Source organism: Aplidium turbinatum, chromosome 11 (assembly GCF_918807975.1).
Source record: "Aplidium turbinatum chromosome 11, kaAplTurb1.1, whole genome shotgun sequence".
Taxonomy (NCBI): domain Eukaryota; kingdom Metazoa; phylum Chordata; class Ascidiacea; order Aplousobranchia; family Polyclinidae; genus Aplidium; species Aplidium turbinatum.
The window spans coordinates 5,143,563-5,156,676 of record NC_137482.1 but is presented as its reverse complement, the minus strand read 5'-3'; the positions used below and the strand labels follow the sequence as shown (position 1 = coordinate 5,156,676).

Sequence of the window (13,114 nt, the reverse complement as noted above, 5' to 3'; positions counted from 1 at the left end):
GGAAAGATGACAGTGAGGAGCAATTGGGAAAGTGATTTCTCATTTACGGTTTTGTGTAAATTATTTTACTGAATGGAATCTTGTAACTAGTCAGATAAAAATTATTTTACCGGTGCATACCAAGCCTGAAAGCCAACGAAACGTTAACTTTAAAAAGTTGTAATAAAATAGGGCTACCATATGTCCTCTTTTAAGAGGATTTGTCCTCTTTTTTCAAGAAAAATGAATTGTCCTCCGAGGACACTAAAAAATGCTCAAATGTCCTCTTTTTTGACAACTTGGGTTTTCATGCTTATATTTTCAACGGGATTACATTGCTTGGTGACGTTTCAACGACGGCTTGTAGGCTATTTGTTTTATAAATATTTTGTATACCAATGCAACATGCTGATTTATACATTCTACAAGAAATTGACGCATTTTATGGAACCGTTGTTGAATGTTCATTGCCTGGTTTACTGTAAGATATTAAATGACATTTCAAAGACCATGCTCACACTTAAACAAAGAATTATTTTTTTACCTACATACGTTTTATATTGATACCGTACAACGCTGGTAGACGTAACGTTGTTGATTACCAACTCAGTTTGGTACTTGAACAAATCGGAACGAATGTCTAAAAGTGCAATGTGTAGGCTAGGCTATAGGCTAAGACCTAACCTACGGCAAAAGAAATTGTGGCATGGATAGGCCTAAAGCTTTGCAAAGAAAGGAACAGCTTTTTAGTTCACGCCGTTTTTAGCATTTTAACGCTAATGTGCAGCCTACTGTTTTAGTCATATTTCTTGCAAATAATTTAACAATTTCGTTAAATAAGTTAAGGCTTGACCTGGAGGTCGGGCCTGATTTGTCACATTTTGCAGATTTTTGCGATCATTGCTGTCTGACTGAAACTGTCTAAAAATTAGGTATTTTTTAACTTTTTGCCTACTCTTATTACCAACTTATTACCAACTCAGTTTGGTACTTGAACAAATCGGAACGAATGTCTAAAAGTGCAATGTGTAGGCTAGGCTATAGGCTAAGACCTAACCTACGGCAAAAGAAATTGTGGCATGGATAGGCCTAAAGCTTTGCAAAGAAAGGAACAGCTTTTTAGTTCACGCCGTTTTTAGCATTTTAACGCTAATGTAGGCTACAGCCAGGGCCGGATTTACCAATAGGCTAGACAGGCTGAAGCCTAGGGCCTCAGCGTCCAGGGGCCTCGAAATTCGGTTTTGAAGTTTGTAATTCTTTTAAAAACTTGACCAGTTTAAACCCTACCTAAAGTATTTATATATCAAGCTTTTCAGAGTAAAAATTTTATACACAATTGGTTTGACAGACTTTCTAAGCGAAATTAGAGATAAGTTTGATCAGCAAGCAAAAGCAACCTTGCCGAATATTGACTACCATGGCCACCTAAAGATACGGCCTGATTTGTCACATTTTGCAGAAATTTCCAGATTTTGTTACCTTTTTGCGAATGTTTAAATAAACTTTTCTAAAAATTGTATTTTTACCCATTCTGTACTGTTTTTCCCAGATGACACAATAGGTTTTAACATCCTCAGATGTTAAAAAACAAAGAAAAAATGATTTCGAAGATTTTAGTCAGACTGTTAATTTTTCAATAACAGTCTGATTTAGCGTTTTTCAACTTACTTTTTCTCATTTTCTATTGCTTCCCCAAGGCAACAAAAAGATTTTATATCATTAGGAGACAGCAAATAGTAAAAAAATCTCAGAAAATGTCAGTCAAACACTAGCAGTAGATGTATTCAAAATATGCAAAATGTGACAAATCAGGCCGCATCTCCAAGTGGCCATGTAACTACAGAGCTGTCACTAGGAGACCTGACGGAGACATGGCCATGTAACTACAGAGCTGTCACTAGGAGACCTGTCACTAGGAGACATGTAACTACAGAGCTGTCACTAGAAGAAATGCACCTGACGCTTTACGTGAACTGGTCAGTCTCTCTTCAAAGAAAAGGTTTGAAATAAATTCCTTTATCCCTATGCTCGACGCACTTGAAGCCAATGAAGAAGAGCTAATATGTACATTGTACAGTGACACTGCAGAAATGTTCCTCTTTCTTGCTAATCTGAAAGCAACTAAGGTAGAAATTGTATGGGAGATGCAGGACCTATTATACAGAAGGACCTATTATACAGCGCTGTAAATTCTTTACTTCAAAATGAATGGTTTCGGTTTTTATGGTTTTGGATCAAGATTTTAGTTCAACTAAATTGTATGAAGTTTTGTGTGATAAAAGCTTTCGGTTCAAGAGAAACACAGGATTTTCCAATTTGGGGTCAAAATGTAAACTTTTGGGAGTTCAGCAATAAGGCGATAAATTTTGTTATTGATGCTCTTTGCAAAAGTTTGCGTTTATTTGCAGTTGTGTGGTAACTAACCTGTACGTTGTCACAAAATTTCAAAGTGATTGCTCGTGTAAATATTTTTGTATTAACTAAGACTTAAAAATGAATCCTTAAAGGACCTATTATATAGTAACGTTTAGGACCTATTATACAATGAGGCATTTGAAGAATTAAACTTTGTATGTTTTGAAGGTTTTGAAAATAAACCTTAATTTTCTAGCAACATTATATTGTCTCTGTTACTTTGGCAATTAAAGTGTTCATAAACATTAAGTATTATCATTTCACAACTTTATGTGCTTGTTTTTGCAATGAAAGTGAAAAGACAGGTTTTTTTCAATGTTTGCTTGTGTTTAATAGGTCCTTCAGGGGCAGGACCTATCATACACTTTTCAAAAAAGTTTGTATAAGTTTTAACTTAACTTAATCGAAGTTTCATCTCCGATACCAGCCACCACCCAACCGGAATGCATTTGCCAAGGAAGGCCTGGGTGCGGCTCAACCGCCTGCGTACTGGCGTCGGACTATTTCGCTTCAACATGCACAAATGGGGGATGGCTCCATCCGCGATCTGTGAGTGGCATGGAGGAACAAACCGTAGACCACACCATCTGTAACTGCGCCATCTACCATGCGCCAAATGGTGTGCGTGGTCTGCGTGAATTGGATGACGAATCAATTCAATGGCTGCTCGACACCTGCCCAAACATCTAGACCGCGTCGCCGCCACTGCCCAAGGGTGGTAAAAGGCAGAGCCCCTCGACCCTTGAAGTGGCGAAGAACAAGGTTCAAACGAAGAAGAAGAAGAACTTAACAAAAATAAATTCGATTTTCAAGATATTTACACAGTCAATAAACATTGACCTGAGCCGTATTCTCTAAACATTTTGTCTAATTTTGATATGAGCTGAAGAAATGAGAGCAATAAAGAAAAAATGTATAATAGGTCCTGCATCTCCCCTACGAGGCGTAGAACTTTTAAAGGAAGCGTATTCGGAAGATGTTGACCCGAAACTTGCTGATGAACTTCTACATTTTCATTTGTACGTGAGACAAACACAAAACCAAGGGCTTGTCGGTACAGAAGAGCAATTTATTTCCTTGTCTCATGGAGATCTTTATGAAATTATATGCAAGGAAAAAATTAACACTGCCTTTCCTAACGTGGAAGCAATATTAAGACTGTTTCTAACCGAAAGCTCAATTGGTTAGCGCGTCACTTCTGGAACGAAGAAGCTTCAAGATCAAGCGGCGCTGGTTCGACTCTCGAGGTGTGCGCTTGAGCAGCGCACGTTAAGGACTGCTCTCCATTCAGCGGCACCTAGTGAATGGAATAATTCCACGGCAACAAAACTTCAACAATCGGAAACTTCACTCTGTCAATCTCGGTGACCGGGCCTGCGTCAGTGATTCAAAGCCTTTACAAGTATGCGAAACTGCCAAGATTAAGCTCTGCAAGAAGCTTTCCAGTCCGAGGATAAAGATTCAATCAATCAAACTGCTTAGGAGAGAGGTCTTTCTCAAGGCTCAAAAGCATCAAAAATAAACTGGGATCGACAATGTCTCAAGAAAGGTTGTCCGCACTGAGCAAGTGAGCATTCCGTGCATTGAGAGTGACAAACTTAAGCAGATAAATTTTGATGAACTTTTGCATGATTTTGCTTTGACCAAAGCTAGAAAAAAAAATTGGTAGCCTAGTCTTACTTTATTTGATGGCTGTAACTATTTCTTATGTCCTCGTAAATTAACTTTACAATTATTGTAACGGTTGTTTGATCAAAGAAATTAAAATTAAAGGCGAAACTGCATAAACTAGATTTTTATTCTAGTAATTAAAAGTTTGCACCCATGAATGTGGAAAATGAAAAGAACGAAGAGTTTAATGCACTCATATTTTTAACATTAAGCAATGACATGTGATGTTGTTTAGAGAGAAATTCTGAGCTCAAAAATAGAGAGGGGCCTCACAAATGGAATAGCCTAGGGCCTCTTATGGTCTAAATCCGGCCCTGGCTACAGCCTACTGTTTTAGTCATATTTCTTGCAAATAATTTAACAATTTTGTTAAATAAGTTAAGGCTTGACCTGGAGGTCGGGCCTGATTTGTCACATTTTGCAGATTTTTGCGATCATTGCTGTCTGATTGAAACTGTCTAAAAATTAGGTCTTTTTTAACTTTTTGCCTACTCTTAAAAATATAAAATCATTTGTTGTCTTAAGGAAGCACTAGAAATGACAACAAATAAGTTAAACGTTCAGTCAATCTGTTTTCTCGTTTTTTTTTGTTTTTTTTTGTTTTTTTTTTGATAACTTTTGCTGCGTAGGGCAATATTGTAATGAATGATCTAAAAACATGTAAAAGATTCTTCAAGCGTAAAATTTACTTGCAGGCGAAACGTGTCCTCTTTTTAGGCGATGAAAATATGGTAGGCCTAAATAAAACCTTTAAATTATCTAGCCAATAAAACCATGTTGAGACCATCTGAGTAGAAAGTTACAAAAAGTGGCCAATCACGTTCATTTCCATGTGAATGTGATGCTTCAGAGAACATGATGTTGACATTGCTTTGCCATGTTGGTTTTGAAATAAGATGTTCGCTTTTCAAACCGGGAGTTTAACTTATTAGAAATGTTCCAACAACGTTAAGAAACGTTTTTAGGCTACATTTTTGAAACATTTAACTTCCCAGACAGCAAAATCTGTCATTTTTACATTGATTCAACGTCTGCAAATGCTGAATCAATGTAAAAATGACGCTTTGCTGTCTGGGTTAGGCTACTTTTATTGAAGCAGTGCATGTGGAATGTGGATTCTTGCTGACTTTTCGAGTATGGTGTCAGTCGTATCACAGATGAGAAAGATTTTAACACAAACTGCAAACACATTTAACAGCAACAGGTATGGAGTTAACATACCGGTATAGTCGTTACTTTCTTGCAACGTTGTGAAATGTAATGTTACCGAGTCTCATTCGTGTCACGTGAACAGTCACGCAGTATAAATATGATGTGAGGTAGCCAAAACTGATCTCATGCAATCAATGTCAAATTGGTAGTGTAGGTTTTTTTACCGCAAGCAAAGAAGGGACCGTTGTTGCGATTTCAAGTCTACGAGTGAAGTATGAGCCACAACACTTTTCACAATATCTCGTTTTTAGTAGTTAGGTTGTTATTTATTTTCAAGAAATGGAGAACAACACATTTGCAATGTGTGAGATTGTCATGGAAAACACATGAAAGACCGCACAATCCACAGCCTACCAAGCGGTAAGATTGGTGTCGTAATTTGAATAACAAAACAAGATTATGGCTGGTCAATACTTTGCCTGTATCTAACTCTGGTCATAAACGTTGCCTAAAAAATATAAAAAGGCAAAGCCCCTGCTCTTGGATTGACAAAGGAGGTTCATACAAAAAAAAACTTAAAACCATCCACTAAAGTTTGACTCCTTTGTTTCTTTGCATGAGCTTAATACGATAAAATAAAAGCTTTCACTTTATTACAATTCTATACAATAAAAATATTTCACGGTAATGTTTATTGGCTTGTTTTTGTCATGGGAAAAAATCTTTTCGTTGCTCTTATAGACCTTTTGAGCACGTTTCAAATTTTGTGCTTAATCTTGACTAAATACCGTTTCTTATAGGCTAACATATGTAATCTGATATCAAACTTATTAAAAATTATGTTTTACCTGACACACATGCAGCAAAAAGATAAACATAGGCTACATTTGATAACAAATAAAATTACAAGTTATACATGCATGAAGGATGTGTTGTAAGTGCAAAGAAAACATACTGCTGAAGTAAAATTCAAAGAAAATGAAGGGGTGTACCAGCAAACATCTATAGGATTGTTTGCTGGTACACCCTTTCATTTTTTGACTTTAAATACATATTTGTGGTGTTAGAGAAAAATATGAACACTATAATATAAACGACGACCTTTTAGAGTACATGCATAAAAGTGAGACAAAGTCCAATTTGAAATTCTTTTGTTGCATTTTTCCAGTTAGAAATTCTTATGTTGCATATCGCGCGATTTCAGGTATTTAACCCTCTTCAGTACAACTTTTATCAACAGCATAGTACAGTAAAATTTACACCAGTTCACTGTAAAAAAATGACTAAAAATGTTATTTGGTTGCTAAGAAACAAATTAGTCTACGAGCAGTAAAAATGACAATTTTTATGCAAATTATGAAGGTAATTAGGTCATAGGCTAAAGTGACAAACTATAGTTGCAACAATAAAAAGTACGAGAATATTAAGCATTCGGCGAAGTATTTAAATGTAAACAACAAACAATGGGGTCAGTCAAGCTGACATACGCCAAAGCCTGGGACCAGTCAAGCCAGCCTCCTGTTACAATTACAAATTACATGATCCGAACTAGCGGATGCAAGCTACTTCTAACTAATTATTTAAAAAAAAGGAGCGATTACTTTAAACCCGTATCAACGTAAAGTCAATCGGGGATCTGCGTAAAAAACTAAATGCAACAAAAGAATTTCAAATTGGACTTTGTCTCACTTTTATGCATGTACTCTAAAAGGTCGTCGTTTATATTATAGTGTTCATATTTTTCTCAAATTTTTGATGCTTTTGTATCTGCTTTACGCGGATCCCCGATTGACTTTACGTTGATACGGGTTTAAAGTAATCGCCCCTTCTTTTTAAATAATTTGTGGTGTTAGTATCCAATTTTCTGTATTTTGGATCCATCTCCGATGATTGTTATGTCCTAGCTTAGTGACAAATTCCCGTCTTTTTCTCAAGTTCTTATTTTTAACAAATTCAAATCATTTTGCAGCACAAATTTTCTCAAAAAGTCCGAATTTAAAAAATATACAATATAAAGGTTTGCAAAAATGTTTGAGGATTAGTTCCTTAATTATCGTGCATCGCTTATAGAAGTAATTTTCAAACTCCGCACACCAAAGAATTTCGAAATCTACTGCAGCACGTTGACTATCTAGGATTCTAGATTATTGTTTTTTGTTGTCCCACAAACTCTTTGATTGCGACTGCTACGTTAAACAAACGTTTGGATACATAATACTGTAGAATAAGGTTAGATTTATTTTAATAAATGCATACAATAAAATCATTTACTGGTAGGCCTACCATAATGTCAAAGGAGTACCCAGTACTGTCTACTCATGTGCACAAATAGTCTTTAATCAGGGCTTGACATCCGTTGGAAGTAGTTTTATGATCAAATGATTTACGCATTTTTTCAAACTAAATTGACACTTCGTATCTGTGTCCTACTTCTCAACTTGGCAACATCCAAATCACAAGGTTTTTGGGAACACACTTGCTACGCTCCCACTGCACACCAGTGTGTCGCATCACATGCTTTCGAAAACTCTGACCAATACTAACTTTTTGTTTGAGAACCATAACGTGTTTTATAATTTTGTTTTTTCAAGTGTTAAAAAAAACCCTGCAGTTTGCTCGGTGGCTTTAAAGGAAAGTTTATCTTTAGCAGTACACTCATGTGCAGCTAGTCACTGTTTCAGTTGCAAATAATGTGGATTTCAAAGTTATGAATTACAATTATAGATTACAAACACTTTCGATTTCAAACGTGGCAACTTATCAAAACATTAAGCAGCGATATAAAATGGTATGGCGCACTCTCCATGTTCACGTTCCAACATAGCATGGACACAAAAAAATCCGTCTCGTTCATTTAAGCAAAACAAACGTTTAAAAATATCATTTGAACATTGATTTATGTAGAAAACACTAAACTCTGCACTCTAAATCTCGAGAAAACCATGCTGCTTTGATGGAAGGGACTATTCGTGGGGGGTTGGGAATCCCCAGTTTTCTCCTCCTCCCATCAGCTTGAAGGATGCTACAAAGTTTGCAATAACTTCTCATGTCGTTATCACGGTTTTCCATTCTAAGTCTTGTTTCAATCCTCTCAGGATGTTTTATCCAAGTTCTCCATTGAAGATATTCTGCATAAGCTGTTTCATTACGTGCCAAGTACTTGAGATAAATTACCAGTTCTTGTGGATTTGAAAAGTCATTTGCGTGAATAAATGATTTTGTTGGAGCCACTTTAAGTAAATCATTTTTATTTGGGCCCCAAACGATCGGGACGGCCCCTGATCGCAATCCATTAAACCAAAACTTTTCTGTGATATAGTCTTTGCAGTTGACCGAATTTTCAAATGCAAAATAAAACTTGTATTCGCTGATTGCTTCATACATGGAATCGCTAGATTTTCCTTTCCCTAATTCCCGATGTCCAAAACATGCACCATACGTGTCTACATCTAATCCTGCTTTTATTAACGACTTTCCATAATCCATTCTTTTTGAGTAGCAGTTACTCACTGCCCAAATAGCCATTTTGTTACTTTTTCGCTTTTTTCCCAATAATACTTCAAGATCTGTTTCGCCAGCTTTTTTCAGTTCAGTTAGTATCAAATTCATGCTCCCATATGGTGCGTAAACATCTGCATCAGTTCTATAATGAAACGTCAAATTGAAAGCTCCATCCAACCTTGGTAATGGCACAAGGGTGTGAAATAAACTCTCAGCCGTCCACCACGCGTATAGCTGGTTCTGTTTCCTATAAAATTAATAAACGAACATTGTTGACTAGTGTTTCTCGGCAGTTGAGTGTAGCAGTAACTCAGCGGTAGACACGTGTTTCGCCCATGAGGCTGGGCTCATCAGTACCGCACCAGTTCCTGCCACATAGTTCTCAACCGCTGCTTTTGTCAGTCAATTGAATATGGTTACACACCGGTATGGTTAGCGAAACACAATGCTCGCTGTTCTATAGTGAGTAGTCAGGTAGTGCTGACGCCAGAAAGATCGCTCCTTTTCAACATTGTTAACTACTTATTGTTAATCTAAGACATTTAAATTTACACCGCGGCACCACAACGCTTTATCGGTTGATTGGTGGAGTTGTGGGCAGGGCTGTTGACTCGGAGTCGTGGACTCGGCGAGATTTTTGGCGAGTGCGGAGTCGCAGTCGGTGTCGACATAAATTTTGAAACAATAAAAGCTACATCAAAAGTCTGCCTCATAAAGCATTACAATTTGAGTAGAGAAGTTACTTTTTTTTAACCATAAACAGACATAATAGAGCAACAACACAACATTTAACCTTATAAAAACAAAAACAAAATAGCAAACATTTTTGGCTAATCATATGGCACTTATCAATCACGAATTTGCATGCCAATAAGCTAAACGCATTCTTGCAACCGGAAGTTTCAATCACATATACGTAGTTTTTTTTGTCTCTTCAACGTTATAGCCTACAGATGCTGGATGTCTCAACGACTAGGCTATGTATATCGCGTTCTGGCCTTCAACTTGGTGTATTTTTGGTGTAGAGAGTATGTCAGAGTACGGTATGATTTTGGTGCAATCAGTACAAATGATTTTTGCCGCTATTAGAGCACAGTCTGATTTTGCCGCACCCAGTATGGCATAATTTTGGTGTAGGTAACTATAATATGATTTTGGTACTGTAGCGATATTACTTCTGGCTCCGTCAGTCAGCGTTCAGTGTGCAGTTTCCTGGGTTGAACTTATGATTTGAATTATGTTCTGTTGTAGAAAGACGATTGCAATCTTTTAAGTTATGTGGTGACAATAGAATCATATATGTATTAAAGAAGCCCAGACCTCGTTCTCGGATCATTTCTGACCCATTATTGCGCTCGAAATGTCGCTGTAGACTTAGTATTATAGCTAGGTGAGCGGATAAGTTAAGTTATCTGCTGTCCGCTACACATCCATTACATTAACCCACAGTTGTAATCAATAGGCTATAGCGAGATATAAAATACGCATTATTATTATTATCATACCTTTCTTTTGGGAATGAAAGAAAAACTGATTCGGCCTTGAAAACAACTGCATGAGCATCTTGTATTCCTTTTGCAGAAAATGTAGTTTCACAGCTAATGTTTCCGAAACAGACTTCTGGATTTGCAACATATTGTGGCTTCCCGCGGCCGCCAAACCAGATTACAATCTTATAAGGCTTTCCGTATTCATCCACCATATCCTTCTCTTCAAAGATATTATCATTAAGTGGAGCAGTTCTCTTTATACTTTGCTCCATTGAAGGCAATTGTCGCATGTTTGCAACAATTTTCTTTGAGTCTATTGATTCTCTTCTATAGGAGGCTTCTCTTTTCTTAAGTATTTCAATTAGTTTATGATTTTCTTTAGGAGCTTGTGGTAGTTTGGCATGTGGTAGCGTTGAAGCTTTGATAATAGATCTTGGTGTTGGTCTGGTTTTATCGTGAGGAGCAAAGACACTCACAATGGCATTGTATCCGACCAAAACAACCATTGTCCATCCGATGATACGCTTAGCCATGCGAGTACAATATCTTAATGTAATCATTGTTAATTTTTCCAGCAGTGATCGACTTTTCAATTTTTGAAGTAATCACTGTAAATAAGTGGCATACGAAAATTAAAAACCCATTAATTAAGAGTCCAAAAACAATAGAAAAAGTATTGCTTTAGCTGCTTCATTGTCTTATGCATTGATGAACGGTTTCGAAACATATTATTTATTTAATTATCTTCGAATTTTACACTGTAATCACATAATATGTTGTTTAAGCTTGCTGCAAGCACCAGAAGCGGGTCCAGCGAATAGCCTTGGGGGGGTGGCGATTTCAACAAAATACACTTCTTCTTAGATCCGCCACTGGCAAGCACTTATGCTACTGTATTCTTGAAATATTTTGCCTCTTGGTCGGCTACTAACAAGCTCACTTGTCTTGAACAATGACATCAAACAAGCATAAGGGTTTCATAGCCTGATGTGATGAGCCATTGTCGCATAGACAAGGGGTGAGAGCCTTTGCACGAAACTGCACGAAATATGTACGAAACTCGAAAAAGCGCCGGGTCGACACCACACGAGAGTAGGCTATGCATCTACGCCTTTGACGGGTCACTTAGATGACATTATTGAAGATGGACACAAAGGTTGACTTTCTATATACCTTTCCGTTCAATAGATCTAAATTTTCAACCACCTAGCGCTAAGCTTGAATATAACAAAAAAGTTGTATGCTACAAAGCCTGTGCAAGTAGCCCACACCAAATCACCAGGATTGAGCTAGCAAAACGGCTTTCTTAGTCAGAACATCAACAATTACATAGTCAACTCTAAAGCTATCAACTTAATGTTCTTTTTTTCTGAATGAACTCAGCTGGTCACTTTTGACCAACACAACACATATAGTAATGCAATTAAAAAGATTTCAGCGCAAGAACTGGAAGCCCATGTTTTCATACTGTGCACTGTGCAGTCCTACATCTTTTTGGCTTGTATCACATTCTCGCATTCTCATAACTTGCTATATTGTTTTAACTCCTTTGTTACTTGCATGTAGCGGCTACGCTTTACAAGACATTTTATCTGTGAAATATTGAACCACATTGCCTTGTGATGTATTGGTTTCTTCAGCTGGCAAAACTTGCTCCTGTTACATCGTTTGACGTCGTTATACATTTCATTTTGCGCGAAAATGACACGCCTACAACAATTAAAACGACAACTATGTTGAAAGGATATGTAAAAAAACAACTTTTTTTCTGGATGTGATATACTTCGAGAAACGTGGTTGAGGTGCTAGATTAATTAAGTTTAGCTTCAGAGGGTGCTTTGAATTTTAGCCAGTTTCTTATCTGCTCAGCCATAGCTCTTCACTTTCTTTTTTTAGAACTTCAGTTCCAGGCTATGACAGTTTCTTTTGTTTCCAAAAGCTGGAATCTAAGCTACCACCAATAAATTACATCAAAGCATATTCTTTTTAAAAGAACATTTCTTATATTTTAATGACAATATCCTTAATTTTGTAAAATCAAGCATATCAATGTTGCAACGGGAAACTTATCTTCATTAAGCTAAAAATGGTATGTGATATGAAAATAATCATGTTTAAAAAACCAGTCTGTATCTGTAGTGCAGCAAGAGGTTAGTGCAGTAAGTGCTGCAAGATATTAGATTGTTGGGCAAATGCCAGCATTTGACAAATGCAAAAGAGCTGTATCTGTATTAGTCTTTTTTCGGAGCTTCTGAAGCAACGACACAAATAGTCATTTTGTAATCAGTTAAGTTAATATTTTTGTGTTAATGGGATCTGCATTTCTGCTTCTGTTGGTTATTTTATCCTTTGCTGAAACTGCTTCTGCGTGCACTATCAGATCCACATGAACCTAATTTTATAGTTTCAACATGCTACGCTACTTGATTGAAATTCTAGCTGTGAGGACATGAACGCACAGTCTGCATTAATCTTTCCAGTATTGGTTTCATAACTAAAATATAAGTTTACAAAACTAAACGCTAGTGGAAACTTGATCATAACTAAACAGAAACACAGCATTATTTGAGGTTTGTAAGAGTAACAGACTAAAATTAAAATATCAACTATAAGCATCACATATGCGACTGCAAATATTGTATTGAAAAGAAGGTGAACCCCTGAGGGCGATTATGACAACAAGAGAGTGGTACCGGTACATCAAGCATTTGTCCAGTTTCCCACTTTGTACTCTCCAGGCAGCAAAATCCGCCATTTTTACATTGATTTAACGTCTGCAGACTTGGAAACTTCGAGACGTTGTCTGCAGACGTTTGCAGATGTTGAATCAATGTAAAAAAAACAGATTTTGCTGTCTACGTCAGTCACCTGCCGAGTTGATCCCAAGATAGCAAATCAATCGTTTT

The 13,114-nt window shown here is 36.9% G+C and overlaps 1 protein-coding gene across 1 annotated transcript; it reads right to left on the bottom strand.

The window, feature by feature from the left end:
* Positions 1 to 7,256: 7,256 nt before the first annotated feature.
* Positions 7,257 to 10,741, bottom strand: LOC145779751 (4-galactosyl-N-acetylglucosaminide 3-alpha-L-fucosyltransferase FUT6-like). Its single transcript, XM_082591391.1, has 2 exons — positions 10,224 to 10,741; positions 7,257 to 8,965 (listed from the first exon to the last, which is right to left on the bottom strand). Exons 1-2 carry the CDS (start codon positions 10,739 to 10,741, stop codon positions 8,128 to 8,130), a joined length of 1,356 nt encoding a protein of 451 aa, XP_082447517.1. The 3' UTR covers positions 7,257 to 8,127.
* Between the last annotated feature and the right edge of the window lie 2,373 nt (positions 10,742 to 13,114).